This window comes from Perognathus longimembris, chromosome 3 (assembly GCF_023159225.1).
Source record: "Perognathus longimembris pacificus isolate PPM17 chromosome 3, ASM2315922v1, whole genome shotgun sequence".
NCBI classification, from domain to species: Eukaryota; Metazoa; Chordata; class Mammalia; order Rodentia; family Heteromyidae; genus Perognathus; species Perognathus longimembris.
This window is the reverse complement of record NC_063163.1, coordinates 117,123,953-117,139,787: the sequence shown is the minus strand read 5'-3', so window position 1 is coordinate 117,139,787 and position 15,835 is coordinate 117,123,953. Positions and strand designations below refer to the sequence as shown.

The 15,835-nt window shown below is 48.5% G+C and overlaps 2 protein-coding genes across 2 annotated transcripts; one reads left to right on the top strand and one right to left on the bottom strand.

The window, feature by feature from the left end:
• Positions 1-193: 193 nt before the first annotated feature.
• LOC125347804 (T-cell surface glycoprotein CD3 gamma chain) lies at positions 194-7,733 on the bottom strand. The gene is made up of 7 exons (XM_048340759.1): positions 7,679-7,733; positions 5,005-5,052; positions 4,064-4,285; positions 2,903-3,034; positions 1,906-1,949; positions 1,483-1,559; positions 194-601 (listed from the first exon to the last, which is right to left on the bottom strand). Exons 1-6 carry the CDS (start codon positions 7,731-7,733, stop codon positions 1,497-1,499), a joined length of 564 nt encoding a protein of 187 aa, XP_048196716.1. The 3' UTR covers positions 194-601; positions 1,483-1,496.
• A 1,545-nt stretch (positions 7,734-9,278) lies between these two features.
• On the top strand, positions 9,279-11,127 carry LOC125349618 (T-cell surface glycoprotein CD3 delta chain). Its single transcript, XM_048343926.1, has 5 exons — positions 9,279-9,421; positions 9,738-9,956; positions 10,361-10,492; positions 10,751-10,803; positions 10,996-11,127. Exons 1-5 carry the CDS (start codon positions 9,331-9,333, stop codon positions 11,065-11,067), a joined length of 567 nt encoding a protein of 188 aa, XP_048199883.1. The 5' UTR covers positions 9,279-9,330; the 3' UTR covers positions 11,068-11,127.
• Positions 11,128-15,835: the final 4,708 nt, after the last annotated feature.

Sequence of the window (15,835 nt, the reverse complement as noted above, 5' to 3'; positions counted from 1 at the left end):
TTATTACTGACTGCCACAGTGATTGACATTTTGGACTGGATTTTAGTTTTCTGATCTGAACTGTGTTAATAGTCCGCACCCAACGAGTTTGTATTGAGATACGCAGAAGTAACGGAAGCGGCATACTTTTCAGGAAAAGAATTGGAAATGAGAGAAAAATAGTTGCCTGCCTTTTATGCGATAAGGATTAAAATCAAGAAACGTATGACAACTACAACTGGATGCCTGTGGATGGATATTGAGCCCACTCAATATTTGAATATTTGAACCATGAGGATTGTGACCCACAAAAACTCAATAAAATTAAAAAAATATATGTATTTGATCTTTTTAGATTTTCTTTTTACAACTTCTTACCAATAGGTGGCGCTCCCGAGCTTGAACACCATACAACCCCTTAGGACGCTGCGAGTTCTCTACCACTGAGCAAACCCTTTCAACCATAGCCTTCCTTTTATTTTGACAAAAACACAAATCTGCCCTGAAAGGAGATTTTCCATCTCGGTGATACTTAAGTCTCGATATAGGTCTGAAAATCTGCTGGGAACACTTCCAAAAATATGTTGCTTTGATTCTGAGAACTGGAGAGAAGGGAGAACACCTGAAACGAAGAAAAGAAAAGAGATTGGTCAGACAAACAAAAAAAAAATGTTTTCAGACTTTTCCTGATTGAAGCTTCTGCTACAATGATTGAGTCCGATTTTTTTTTTTTTTTTTTTTTTTTTTGCCTGTCCTGGGGCTTGGACTCAGGGCCTGAGCACCATCCCTGGCTTCTTTTTGCTCAAGGCTAGCACTCTGCCACTTGAGCCACAGCGCCACTTTCAGCTTTTTCTAATTATGTGTTACTGAAGAATTGAACCTAGGGCTTCATGCATGCCAGGCAAGCACTCTACCACTAAGCCACATTCCCAGCCCCGAGTCAGAATTTCTGATTGGTTGAAAGGTTCATTAATATAAGTCAATGGTTCTTAACTAAGGGTATTTTGCCCCGGAGGGGACATGGTAAAATGTCTGAACACATTTTTGCTTGTTACACGAGGAGGAATATTATAGGTATCTGGTGCACAGAGGTCAAGGACACTGCTGTAACTCCTACCATGCACAGGACAGCCCCTAATCACAAAGAATTCAGTAGCAAAAAATGTTAATTGCATAGATTCTGAGAAACCCTAATAAGGTTAGTATTTAATGTTTTTATGGCTTGAAGTCCTACTTTTAAGATTTACAGATACTCAGAGTGTCCGTATTTTCTTAGGGCAAGCAATCAGTACTGGTTCTGGTCATTTGAGTAAAGACTTCGGTCAGTCCATCATCATCATCATTTTTTGTCTGTCTGTCTGTCTCTCTCTCTCTCTCTCTCTCACACACACACACACACGAGCTAGTCCTTGTAGATGCTTGGGAAGGGAAGACAAGACTTCACAGCAGTGGGGTGGAGGAGGCAGGAAACACAGATTCTTAGGTGGGTGTAGAAGAACCTACTCTGAGTCCTTAGCTCACTTCTTCAGTTGATTTCCTTGAAGGTGGCTGTATTGGTCATCCTCTCGATCCTTGAGGGGCTGAGGAGGACAACATGGTCATGAATTCATTTTTTTCATCCTCTGTTAATTAACTTGTTTATTGAATGCTTTTTGTATTCAACTCCTTGGAATGGGTGCTATGTGGTCTTAGGGGTGAAAAGAAGAGGAGGAGAGGGAGGCTATGTGTATAGTCAAGTGTCCCTCTATATCCTCTAAGTTTCTTTTCCTTTATTTCTCCCATTTGCACAAAGAGACAACTATCCAATGCCATAATGTGTTCTAAACAGTTCTTTATGCATATAGCATCTTCCAAGTATCTTCTTCTTAATCCCAAAGTTCAGCCTCACTAATTGTAATAATCTGTTTTTCATTCCGTATTTCTTACCTGGTAGAGCTGGTCATTAGGCAATAGAGTCTGCTTATCTGAAGCTGCAAAAAAGGACAAAATATACATATGCAGATAGAATGGATCATAGGTTGCGTTATATTCACACAATAGAATAATAAATGCACACGAATCATCTACACACAGACTATGGGTCATTCTTAGAAGCATATTTTTGCGTGAAAGAAGCTTGAGGTTTTTTTTTTTTTGCCAGTCCTGGGCTTTGAACTCAGGGCCTGAGCACTGTCCCTGGCTTCTTTTAGCTCAAGGCTAGCACTCTACCACTGGAGGCACAGCACCACATATGATCTTTTCTGTCTATGTGATGCTGAGGAATTGAACCCAAGGCTTCATGTATGCGAGGCAAGCACTCTACCACTAAGCCACATCCCCACCCACCCCCCTTTTTACAGATAGATGATGGGCAGGGAATATGGCCTAGTGGTACAGTGCTTGCCTTCTACACATGAAGCCCTGGGTTCAATTCCTCCGCACCACATATAGAGAAAAAGCCAGAAGTGGCGCTGTGGCTCAAGTGGTAGAGTGCTAGCCTTGAGCAAAACGAAGCCAGGGACAGTGCTCAGGCCCTGAGTCCAAGGTCCAGGACTGGCAAAAAAAAAGAGATAGATGATAAATCCTAGGGAGTTGGATCTTGAGTCAGGAAATAGGCTGATAACACCAAGTGTCAGACAACTGTGTATGCAAGTAACACATGTCAACTCACTCTGTCCTATTTGGGTCTATTCTGATAGGAAGCAGAGCATCTAAGAGGGGCCCATCTCTCAGTGAAGCACATTATCTACCCTGATTTTTTTAAGGAGTGATGAACCCAGGGCTACTAGTGTTCAAGATTTCATCCTCACCCTTGCAGAGTTTATTTAAAACAACAACAGGGTTCTGTAAGTTTCCCAGGCTGGCCTTGGGTTCAAAAGTCCTCCGTGCCAGCCTCTTGAGTGTCTGGAATTACAGATGTGCACCACCATACCACTTCTTTTACCTCTTGACTGACGAGCTCCATCCTGTCCAGCAATAAGGTAGACTCCAACAGCAAGGAAGAAAATGCTGATGATTTCAGTGAAGATAAAGCCAGAGATGGTGGCGATGTTTACCTCAATGCAGTTCTGGCACACTGTAGGACACAAGGCACACTGAAGGAAAAGCCTTCTTCAGGGCATAAACGTTCTTATTCTTGGGGGCTGGGGATATGGCCTAGTGGCAAGAGTGCTTGCCTCGTATACATGAAGCCCTGGGTTCAATTCCCTAGCACCACATATAAGGAAAACGGCCAGACGTGGTGCTGTGGCTCAAGTGGTAGAGTGCTAGCCTTGAGCAAAAAGAAGCCAGGGACAGTGCTCAGGCCCTGAGTCCAAGCCCCAGGACTAGCAAAAAAGAAAAAAAAGTTCTCATTCCTGAGTCTTTAATTTGTGTGTGTGTGTGTGTGTGTGTGTGTGTATGTGTGTGTGTGTGTGTGTGTGTGTGTGCGTGTGTGCTGGTACTGGGGCTTGAACTCATGACCTCACACTCTTGCTTAGAGTTTTCTGCTTAGGGCTGGCACTCTACCAGTGGAACCACGTCCCCACGCAGGTTTTTCTTTTCTTTTTTTGCTCATTATTTGGAGATAAGAATCTCTTGGATTTGTCTGTCCCAGCTGACTTTGAACTTCAGCCGTCTGAGTAGCTTGGCCTATAGACATGAGCACTGGTGCCCAACTCTTCCTGGGCACCTTCCTGTCTTCCAGCAACACTACTTCTCTCCAGGAGAGAATCCCTGCTCCAAGAACTGCATGCTTCTTACTGCTCCTTGTGGATGAGTCCTGGGAGTCCTTGTTGGCCTACAATCATACACTGTGTGGAACTGAAGGACCAGTCCTGCTCACCTCTCTCAACTGCCAGCCCGCTTCCCACCAGGGTTCATCTTCCCAGGGTCCCATGGGCCAAGTTGCTCCAAGCCATCCATGGCCCCACCCAGAAGTCAACCACATTTTACAGGCCTAACTTTTCCCAGAAGCTGGGGGAGCTGTGTCATATTTTTAAAATGGGTACACTGAGAGGGAGAGAATTGGCTACTACTCGACATCATTGCTTAGCATCCTTTTCTAACTCCATCCTAGACCATAAACTCACCCGAATACTAAATAGAATAGTAAGGGATCACATACTTCTGTAATATATGTGAAGTGGCTTTGACCTGTTCTTTGAGCTTTCACAGTGGTAAATCCCTCGCGGATCCTTGATAATACTCCCCAGATTCCATGTATTTTTATTTGAATTGCTTATTATTTCCCCATTTTTGAACCATTGGATATCTTTGTCTTCCAAGTCACAAGTCAGAAGTGCTGAACCATCTTCTCGATGGTCATCCACACTGATCAAATGGTTTCCTGAAAAGGGAAAAGTGGTCTCATTAGGGAACTTGTGGTGTGTGTGGGGGGGGGTGGCGGGGGTGTCTGCTTACACTGAGGTTTCAACTCAGGGCCTCACACTCTTGCCTGGCTTTTTCATTCAAGGCTGGTGCGCTACCATTTGAACCAGACCTCTGTGTATTCAAATGGCTTCTGGCTTTTCACGGGTAAATTGGAGGTAAAAATCTTACAGGGCTAGCTTGGAATCATGATGCTCAGGTCTCACCCTCTTGATTAGTTAGGATTACAGGCATGAGCTCATTAGCACCCACTCATGAAGGACCTTGCCTTGGAATTTCTCCCTGCCTCAAGGTAACCGGAGGCCTCTGGTGTTTCTCCAACTTTAATGTGCGCACCAGTCACATTCTAACACCCTGCTAGAATTTCAGGCGTTCCACGGAGGCAAGAGTTGGTGTGCCTGACATGCCCCTCATTACCGGACACACCTCCACACCTGCCTCCTTCCCAGGGTCCCATTTCTACTGCAAGGACAAGGCAGCCAATTGCTTAGTTTCAGGGAGATGCCCAGAGCAAGTCAGAAAAGCACTGGTTTGGTTGGTGACAGAGGAAACAGCAGTCAGACTCCTGTCACCTCAGCTTTTCCAGACTGTTCCCTCTTGTGCCACTAGTGTGGTTGGAAGCCATGTTTCCATGGATTTCCTCTGAGTATGAGAACAGAAAGCAGCCCATTCTCCTACCTTCCTGTGACTGGACCACGGAACCTGTGGAGACAGAAGAGATGGTGGCTCAGCTGGTTATGGGATTGTTCCTATGCCTGGAGAAATTGCCATGGTCACTTGAGGTCAGGATCTAGAGGGTTCCAAACTCACTAGAATAAGAATACCTGTATCTGGTCTCCTGGATGTAGTCATTAACTTGACTTTAAAGTGATAATAAAGAATTCATTTGATTTTTGTCCTGGACTTGCTGGGGGAGAAATTTGCCCCTAGAATTTCATGAGTGGAGTTGTGCACTGGTCGCTTATACCTGTGATCCCAGCTACTCCAAAGGCTGAGATCTGAGGATTGAGGTTCAAAGCCAGCCCATGTTCATCTTCAATTAACCACGCAAGAAAACTGTAAGTAGAGTTGTAGCTTTTGTGATAGATCACCGTCCTTGAGCAACAAAGTTCAGGGACAGTGCTCAGGCCCTGAGTTCTGGGACGGACACACACACACACACACACACACACACACACACACACACACAGAATTTAATGAGTGATGGGAGTGCCCTTGTTATTAATGCAGACAAATTCTGCAGTGAGAACTGAATTTAGCAGGCAGACACATTGGTAAAATGTACCCAGCTCATTACAGACATCTGGATTCAGAGCTTGGGTTTTTTTTTTTAATTTTTATTTATTTATTTATTTATTTTTTATTAATTGGACATAAAATTTTTTACAAGGTGTTGTGCATAGAGGGTGCAGTTACATAGTAGGGCAGTGTGTACATTTCTTATGATATCTTTTTTTTTTTTTGGCCAGTCCTGGGCCTTGGACTCAGGGCCTGAGCACTGTCCCTGGCTTCTTCCTGCTCAAGGCTAGCACTCTGCCACTTGAGCCACAGCGCCGCTTCTGGCCGTTTTCTGTATATGCGATGCTGGGGAATCGAACCTAGGGCCTCGTGTATTCGAGGCAGGCACTCTTGCCACTAGGCTATATCCCCAGCCCCTCTTATGATATCTTACGACCTGTTTTTCTATCCCTTGTCTAGGTCAGGTTGACATATATGCAATATACAATGTATCAAGAACATATACAGTATTCACAGACTTGGTCTCTCTCTACTGTCTCTCCGTCTCCAGAGCTTGGGTTTTCTATCGCTCAATTCAGTGCTGTTTTCACTGCATTCGGGAGTTTCACACAGCTTTCCATTATCTGTTGCTTTTAGCCAGTTTTTTCCCCTCATTTTTTCCCTTCTAGGAAAGAACTCCACACTCAAAGTCCTCTTCAAGTCCCCCGTCTGCCAGCACCCAGCTGTTTCGGCAGGTGGCGTGGCCTCCCACCTGGTTTTCTGAGTGCACAGGTGCTGTGCTGGCCCCTTGGTTTGCAGCTCCCTTGCTGTGTACAAGCTTATCTGTGGCTGAAGCCACCTCGATGCCGTTTTCTGTTTGTCTCAGCGGGTGACATTGCCTTCTGCTCTGCCGTTGGCTCTACTCCCAGCTCCACCCTTCCAAAAGCAACTCTACAAGTTTGCTCTGCTCACCATCTCTCCTTCAGCCAAAAAACGTGCTCAAATTTCTCTCCTCCTCAAAAACATTTCTTTCTTTTTGCCAGTCCTGGGGCTTGAACTCAGGGCCTGAGCACTGTCCCTGGCCTCCTTTTGTTCAAGGCTAGCACTCTACTGCTAAGCCACTTTACTTTCCCAAAACATTTCTTTTTTAAAGTCCACTTTCACCTTCCCCTACCACTCCTTGTCTGTCTTCTCCAAATTTCTTTCAACAGTAGTCTATTCTTGCTCCACTTCACCACCTACCCATCCGTTTGGCTTCCACTTATACCATGCAACTAGTCCTGATGTAAACCATCATGGCCTTTCTTTTGCCAAATTCCTACCAACTTAAGATTTCAATATATTCTTATGCCAGTGGACACCCTTGAACATTTCATAGCCTTGGAAATTCTCCTCTTCTAGAAGTTCTCTACTTCCTGGCTTTCTACTGTGTTGCATTCATCTGATTGTTTCAGCTCTCTGATCACTTATTTATTTATTTGGAGATTAAACCCCTCAAAAGCAGGCCTCACCCTTCCAACCCTTTTCTCACACATCACACAGTCCCCTTGTGATTTCAAGAGCGTTTATGATTTTTGGCTACCCTTACTGTGTCTGGTCTCCAGGTCTCAAGCTTGTTCATTCCCTTCCTGTTGGATATTTCAAACAGACACCTGTGCTGCACCTCACACTCAATATGGCGCCACTGGAGCCCATCTCTTAGAACAGAAGCTTTCTCTTCATTTCTTTCCCCTTCTAGACTCTTCCATATTAGGATCTCGTGCACACTTGTTGACCACCTGAACAACTGAACAACTATTTGAGTCGCTTTTCATGGGGACACTCCTAGTCCCCGCTCTAAATAAGAGAATACATACTCTTTCCTTTCAGTTTCTTTGCCTGAATTAAAAAAAAAAATTAAGATGGCGGCAGCAGCAGCAACAGATTCTAACTAATCGATTCCCATGTTTTGTCCCTGTTAACGTGGCTTTTCTTCTCTACCCAGGAATACTAAGAGGTTTCATTTTTGCCTTTCCTTCTTTGAATTTGAATGTGACAGATGAGGGTTGGCTTCATATCTCTGTCTCCTTGGGGAGGGCCTCTTCCCATGAGCCTCCTTCCTCCTCCCCCGCCAGAACCTCTGTCTGACTCTTACCTTGAAGAAGAGTGACAGCCAGGAGAAGGCCAGCCAGACGCTTTCCATGCTCCATGGTGGTCTCCCTCTCTGTCCTTCCCCAGCAGAAGTGAGAAGCAGCTCTCTGTTGCCAGCCAGCCAGCCAGTGCAGCAGCTAGCCGAGCTCCGCCCTGCCCTCTTCTGCTGAAGAACCCAGCACTCTACCTTCAGCTTCCTGAGTGGCTGCTATGGCCTCTGCCAGGCTGCAGGTGCACGTGTCCTTTGCTTTTTCTGTTAGGGAGTTGAGGGTGGTGGTGGTGGTGGGGGGGGATGAAGACAGAGCTGGGTTCCCACCCAGAGACTCTGCTCCCCCTGAGAAGCGCTTTGCATGCTGGGTTGGGGGATAATCCTGAGCCCCGTTGCTTACGAATGAGATGAACATTCTATTTCTAGCTGCCATTCGATGCTAGAACTAATCAATTGGCTCCCAACTTCCAGGTGCTTGGAGCTGCAGTTCTGAATGGAAGAGCATCTTTGTCTGAGTCTACATTCAGGAATTTTTGTCACTGTTCTTTTGAGATTACCAAAGCTGTCTCTAGGGGCTGGGAATATGGCCTAGTGGCAAGAGTGCTTGCCTTGTATACATGAAGCCCTGGGTTCGATTCCCCAGCACCACATACATAGAAAACGGCCAGAAGTAGCACTATGGCTCAAGTGGCAGAGTGCTAGCCTTGAGCAAAAAGAAGCCAGGGACAGTGCTCAGGCCCCGAGTCCAAGGCCCAGGACTGGCCAAAAAAAAAAAAATGCTGTCTCTACATGGAAGGGAGTAGGTGAAATAATTCCAACAGGACAGCCTGCCCTTTTCCAGGGGCAAGGGCCCAAATTGTGTTTCTAGGCTTCCAGACTCCTGGTCATTTATGAATCAACAAAATTCACAGAGCTAACATGATCTCTCTGGCACAAAACACAGTGGTGATTCTACGCCTCGATACTCTTGGTGTTTGGACTAGGAACTTCTTATTCATCAGGAACTGTCTTGAGTGTCAGTGTAGACAGTTGAGCAGCATTTCTGCTCTTTGCCCCCTAGATACCAGTGACATCTGCCCCTTTGCCCCACGGACATGAACCAAACGTGGCCATTGAGTATTAAGTATCGGAACCAGGATTCAAATTTCTGACTGGAAGTGGGGGGCTGGGCGCGCTGTGTAGTGCAATTTCCTGCTGGCCGGAAGCTTGGTCTGGTGTCCCACGCTGTCCTATGAAGGGTCCTGAGCAAGAGCAGAAGCAGGACAACCCTCTCCCATGTGCCTAGCGTGACTGGGCTTACAGCTCCCCGCAAGGGGCGTTTGTCAGGTGACAAGTCAATGTAGTTGTATGGTCAACAGGGACTCCGTTGTTATTGTTTTTCCTCAGTGACTCAGGAAAGGCCATTCTGAATTTCCCTTATTTCAGTAAGTCCAGATAACCTTCTCTGTACTCTCTCTGCTATCTCCTGCCCCATCCCCAAACTCAGTGATCTAGAAAGAGAAATTTGCACCTGCTTCCTTTCCCCTCTGCCTCCTGGCATCAAAGGCAGAGAAGCAGAGAGGCAGACATGTTCTAGTTCCTCCCCTCCTCTTCCCTTTTCCGCATACCCATGAGTCAGTTGGTGGAGGCGGGGGTGGGGGGCTGCCACCCTGGCTGATGGTTCCGTGATGGTGCTCTGTTTGCTGGATGAATTCCGCCGGAAGATGGAACTTAGGAAGATGTTGGCGGGCCTGATCCTGGCTGCCTTCCTCCCTCAAGGTTAGTAAGGCTTCTCCAGGTGGGTGGACGAAGGGCGTGTGAGGTCCCCTTCAAGGGACTTCCCAAGGTTGTCTTCTTCAGCTTCTAGGCACTTCACAGACTAGGAGGGCAGGGCTGGGATGTCCCAAGCAGGCACCTGGCTCTGACTACTCCCGCTAGGACTCAGGTCCTCCTAGCTTTCTTTCTCATTGGAAATCCAAATTGCCCTGGACTCTTGAATGATCCTTCAGTGTGATCTTCAGCAGAGTCAGGGGTCTAGGACAGACCAAAGAGCTGTCTCTGATTGTGTTTGTTTGGGTTTTTTTCCTCCTCTTAGTGAGCCCCTTTAAGATATCTGTGGAGGAACTTGAGGACAACGTGTTTTTGAGTTGCAATACCAGCATCATATGGCTAAAGGGAACCGTGGGAACACCGTTAACAAGAAATAAAGTTCTGGACCTGGGCAAACGTGTCTTGGATCCAAGAGGAGTGTATAAGTGTAATGGGACAGATGACGTCACCACGGAAGTCTCTACTGTGCAAATATATTACCGAAGTGTGTGTCTCTTGGGCTTGCTGGGGTGGAGTGGGTAAACCTCTGGGTGGGAGAACTTTCTGGCTAAAGGGGACTGTGGTGAATCAATTCATCCTTTAAACAAAATGGAGTTCCTCTTGTAATGATCTAAGCTAGATGGGTGGGAGCTTAGGAGTGCTTCGCTAAGCAAGACAGCTAGAGGAAGCTTCCTGTTTGGTGGGGAGAGAGATTGGGGCCACTGCCTCGTTTAAGATCACGTCTGGGGTTCTCTGGGATAAGGGGATCCGGGTGGAAAGGGCAAGGCCATCAGGGTCTGCCTGAAGTTTGAGTCTTGACTTGGGAGATGAGGAGGCCCTGCCTGGGAGGGAGAGCTGGTTCCCCACTCTGGAAAGCATTGTATGTCCCCTCTCTCCTTCCCTCCACAGTGTGTCAGAGCTGTGTGGAGGTGGGCTCGGCCACCCTGGCTGGCATTGTCATCGCTGACCTCACGGCCACTCTGCTTCTTGCTTTGGGAGTCTACTGCTTTGCAGGACACGAGACTGGAAGGGTCTCTGGGGGTGAGTGGAAGGGCGGTGTGTGTGTGTGTGTGTGTGTGTGTGTGTGTGTGTGTGTACTATGCTCCAGCTGAGCAATGAGATGGTGGTGAGGAGTCCTCGTTCCATGTCCTAAGGCTCTATTAGGAAGTGTTACAAGAATCTGTGTATCTGTGTAAGCCTTACAGACTTCCAAGCTATGGTCAGGTGAGGACCCACCCTGCAATGTTCATGAATCTTAGGGTCCCATCCTCCCAGCCCCTAACCACTCTGTGTCCCCAGGCCTTCCAGCTGCTGACACTCAAGCTCTATTGAGGAATGACCATCTGTACCAGGTGAGCCCCAAAGGGAAGGAGGCCAGGCTAGGAGGGGGAACCGCTGGGTCCATGGATGGAGGGGCTGGCTGGTGAGGAATGTGTCCCTCAGGGGGTGGGGGGGTCTGCAAGTGTCAAGTACGACTCCTCATCGCTGGGGCTGACTGGTGAGAGCTCTGATCCTGCCTCATTGTCCTCCTTCTCACCTTGCAGCCCCTCCGAAGTCGCGATGACACTCAGTACAGCCATCTTGGAGGAAACTGGCCCCGGAAGAAGTGTCCATAGAACTGGTCACTTCTAGAAGGAAGCATCATTATCATAGCGCTTTCCTCTTTCTCTCTCTCTCTCTCTCTCTCTCTCTCTCTCTCTCTCTCTCTCTCTCTCTCTCTCTCTCTCTCTCTCTCTCTCTCTCTCTCTCTCTCTCTCCCAGCCCTGGGGCTTGAACTCAGGGCCTGGGCACTGTCCCTGAGTTTCTTTTGCTCAAGGCTAGCACTCTATTACTTGAGCCACAGCGCCACTTCCAGCTTTTTCGGTGTATGTGGTGCTGTAGAACCGAAGCCAGGGCTTCATGCGTGCTAGGCAAGCACTCTACCACTAAGCCACATTCCAAGCTCTAGAAGCATCATTATCAATTGTGCCTTCCCCCGGAGATCAACCAATAAAGACTTTTTCCCCCCAGTCAGCAGGTGTCTGCGCCTTCCAGGGTTCTGGGGAGGGGATGGGTGTTCTTTTGACATGGGGGACCCTGCCCTTCCCCTTCCTTCCCACCTGTGTGCTTCCTTCGCCCCCTTCGGCCCTCTGCCCCATGTGGACTGGCTGACAGGCAGTCTCCCATCCATCCTGGCCCACTGGTGTTTCTAGCCCAGTGGGCTTTCTGCGTGAAGGATCTTCCCACCACCCTCACGCTGCCATTTATCCACTCCAGTCCCTACAACAACAACCCTTCCACGGTTTGTACTGCCTCCCTCCCACTGAGGGCGGGCTGCGATGGTGAGAAGCCAGCCACAAAGAAGTTCCCATGACCTCATGAGCGGCAGTGGTGGGTACCTCCGGGGGCCCCGAGACTCACTTCTCTTCAAGACCCAAAGAGTGGGTGTGACGGGCCGGCCTCGGTGCTCTGAGTGTTGAGCGGTTACCACAGGCTGGGAGGAGGTCTCAGCCCTTCACCCCCTCTTTCTCCTGTATAAAAGATACCACCGAATCTTCTTTCCCAAGGGGCTGTTCCCACCCTGCCCTTGCCTTCTGCCTAACAAACGAGGATCCGAATTAAGTTAAATTTCACTGATTACAACACATCGTTTCTCTGAGCGAGGGTTCGCTGGGAAAGGGCTTGGGAAATGTCAATAGATGTCGTATTCAACCTGTGGGCTAGTGACAAGCCAGGAGTTCTTTTCAGGAGAATCTTGTGGAACCTTGCTTGGCAGTTTTGTTCAAGGCTACGACTTGAGCCACACCTTCATGACCAGCTTGTGGTGGTTAATTTGGGATGAGCCAATTGACTTTTCTGGCCCAGCTTGCCTCAAACCTCAGTCCTCAGACTTCAGCCTTCTAAGTAGCTAAGATTATAGACAGGAGCCAGCGGGGCTCGGTCCTTCTGCTTTTAGTTTGCTTTTCAGATACGGTCTTGCACTTCTGCCCTGGCCAGCCTTGGACTGTGATTCTCCTGTTTCTGTCTTCTGAGTCTCGGGAAGCATAGGTGTGTGTGCCACCTTGCTAGCTCGAGGGATTTCATCAAGACATTGCCACACTTAGATACACTGTATCCTGGTCAAACTCACACCCAATCCTCTCCCTTGCCCCACTCCCTTCCTCTTTTTTTCTTTTTGGCCGGTACTTGGACTTGAACTCGGGGTCTAGACACTGTCCCTTAGCTCACTCTGCTCAAGGCTAGTGCTCTACGACTTGAGCCACAGCTCTACTTCTGGCTTTTTGGTGGGTAACTGGATAGAGGACTCCGAGGGACTTTTTTTTTTCAAGCTCTCAGCCTTCTGAGTAACTAAGGTTACAGGCATGAACCATGGGTGCCTGATTTTTTTTTAATTTTCCAATTTTATTTTATTTTATTGTGTGGTATTGTGGGGAAGGTTTGAATCAGGGCCTTTTGCTCTGACTGGCCTTTTCCCCTTTCATGACTAGCTTTTTCACGGATGGTTGGCCCTCTACCACTTGAGACACACCTTGACTTTCCAGTTATTTTGCTGTTGACTTGGAAATGAAGAGTCTCACAGACATTGCTGCCTGAGTAGCTTGAGTAACTAGGATTCCAGGTATGAGCAACCAGTGCCCGGCTTTCCTTAGTTCTTTTACTTTTTGGTGGGGGGAACGGTGGTGGTGGTCATAGGGCTTGAACCCAGGGCCTGGGTGCTGCCCCTGAGCTCCTTTGTTCGAGGCTAGCACTCTACCACTTGAGCTACATAGCCACTTCTGGTTTTCTGGTAGTTAATTGGAGATAAGAATCTCACGGACTTTCCTGGTAGGGCTGGCTTTGAACCATGATCCTCAGATCTCAACCTCGTGACTTGCAAGGATTACAGGCATGATCCACCAGTGTCTGCCTCCTTACTTCTTCAAATAATAACAAAAAAAACTTTTGTAAGATTATTTGTTTATGGTACTAGAGATTTGATTTATCACCTCACACTCGCTAGGCATTTGTCTCCAGCCCTTTGGGGTGTTGGTTACTTTTGAGGGGTGGGGGTCTCACTCTATGACGGGCCTAGCCTCAACTGAGATTTCTTGTGCTTACCTGTGCGGCTGGGCTTGGCAAGCACGTACCATCTCACCCAGCTATTGGTTGAGATGGAGTCTCTTAAACTTTTCTGCACAGCCTGGCCTGAAACCACAACTCCCCACCTCTGTCTCTCAAGGAGCCAGGATTACAAGTCTGAGCCACTGTGCTTGGTTTATTATTTTGATCCAGGATCTTGCTTTTGGCGTGGACCATGGTTCTTCTGTTTATATTTCTCACTGTGCCTGGGATGTATAAAGAGATTTGGTCTGCAGTTTTTCTTATGCTGTCTTTGTCTGGTATTGAGGTTGAGGTTCTCTAGAAAACATGTAGCCACAGGCATGCACTACTGTAACCCAGCTTCTTATTGGTTGACATGAGGATCTTCAGAACTTTCTGCCTAAGCTGGCCTTGAATCTTGATCCTCTCAACTTCTGTCTCCCAAGAAGCCCAGATTCTAGGCGGAAGCCACTGTGCCCGGCTTACTAAGCATTGTTAAGATTCTGGGGCTGCCAGGTGGCAGCCTCCTGACAGCGCCTCTCTCCTCCCTGCAGTCCCTCCATGTCACCCCGACAAAGGTGGTCCTGAGAGAAAGGGGGGCCGGTTTCCTGGTGGATGGTTTTCCTTCTTTTGCTATGGAGGGATATTCACTATACATGTCTTTGTTTCACTTCTTGGATACAGATTTTGCCAGCGAATGTGAGATTGGGAGACACTGTAAATCTCACCTACAGCCATCATGAATGGGCTTCATGAGTGCCCTCATTCACAAGCTCCAGAGTCCTGGCTGGCCCTGCCCCACACCGCACTCGGCTCTGCTCAGTGCCCCTTGACGTGTGAGATCAGAGAAACGACTTCCAGAGAGCCAGAGATTCTTCCCTCGCATCCTTTCAAAGGACGCTCTCCTTGGCTTCTTGCAGTTTCCCCTTTGTTGTGCACCAGCCACTATCTAGCTGAAGGCTGGGGAGGGTGGCCCTCCAGGCCTGCGGAGCTCTCTCTGCACATCTCTCTCCCACAGACTCTGGGTGCCCTGGCCTCCCATCTCTGCCTGCTTGCCTCCCAGAGACCCACAGATGGCACCTGGGTTTTCTCTCCCTGCCCAGAGCCCCTTTCTTGATCATAAACTGGGATAATCCAAGGGTTCAAGTTACGTATTTCCCTTCTTGCTGGGATGACACCCCACTCTTGCCCAGAGTTCAGTGTCGTAAGGATTGTTTAACCTGTCTCGTCTCAATTTTAGCAGACAGAAGAGTGAATTCAACTGTTGTTATTCCATTGGGTCAATGGTAGACATTGATGTTCTCTTCTCTCCCGTGAACGTTCCTCTATTCTGCATTCCTCCTCTCCACTGTGTTCCATCTAGACCCTGCATCCTACTGCAGTGCTCAGGTCCTTCCTTAACACATCCCTCCTATCCTCTGTGTCCCAGTATGGCCCCAGCTCCTTCCTCCTGCTTGTCTTCCTCCTCCCCTCAGCATCTGCCTCCCTGTAGTACTCGGCCTCTGCCCTAGGAAGGAAACCTGCTCTGATTTCAACTCCTCTTCCCTCTCCCTTCTCCTCCCCTCTCCACTAATAGGATGGTGAGTATTCCTTGCAATCTCAGTAATGGGTAGATGCTGACAGTACTGGAATTGGGCAGCCCTTGCTCTGGGGTCCAGCCCTGCCACCTTTTACTAAGTGTGACTTGGGCAAATGACTTAAGTTCTCTTGGGCCTCCCAATCTCCACGTGTAAAATGAAGCTGACAGCATCGATTGTGTGAAGTCATTGCCAGGATTCAGTGAGATGATAACACAGAAACGGACTAACTCCAAATTTCACAGTATAGCAGATGCTCAGTAAACACCAGAGCCGTGTCTCCCGCTGATGGGAAGCCATCGCGAATACCTGGGACCAAATCTGCCCTCCCTGGATCCCCCTGCTCATCAGCGGCTCCTGATGGAAAACAGCGCCAAGATGTCTTCCGCGGATAAGTGTCGACGCTTAGAGGGAGGGAAAGCAGCAGCTCCTCACCGAGGACCGGCCAACGGTAGCTGCCAAGAGGTGCTCATCACCGCAGCTCTGCTCAGGCCCCATCAGACACATCAACAGCCCCCATGCCGCTGGGGAGAGAGGAGAGCTGGCTGGTGTGGGCTAGCCTAGGACAGCTCCCCAGGGCTCTGGCCTCCCCTGCTTCTGCAGGCTACATGGGTGCTGTGGGAGACAGAGGGTGAAGCTCTCCCACCCTGTTCACCACCCCTGGCTGATGCTTTACCCGCACTCCCCGGGCAGCCCACATCCTGCAGTGTAACCACAGCCTGCTCCGGCGACGACGAGAGGGCGGGAG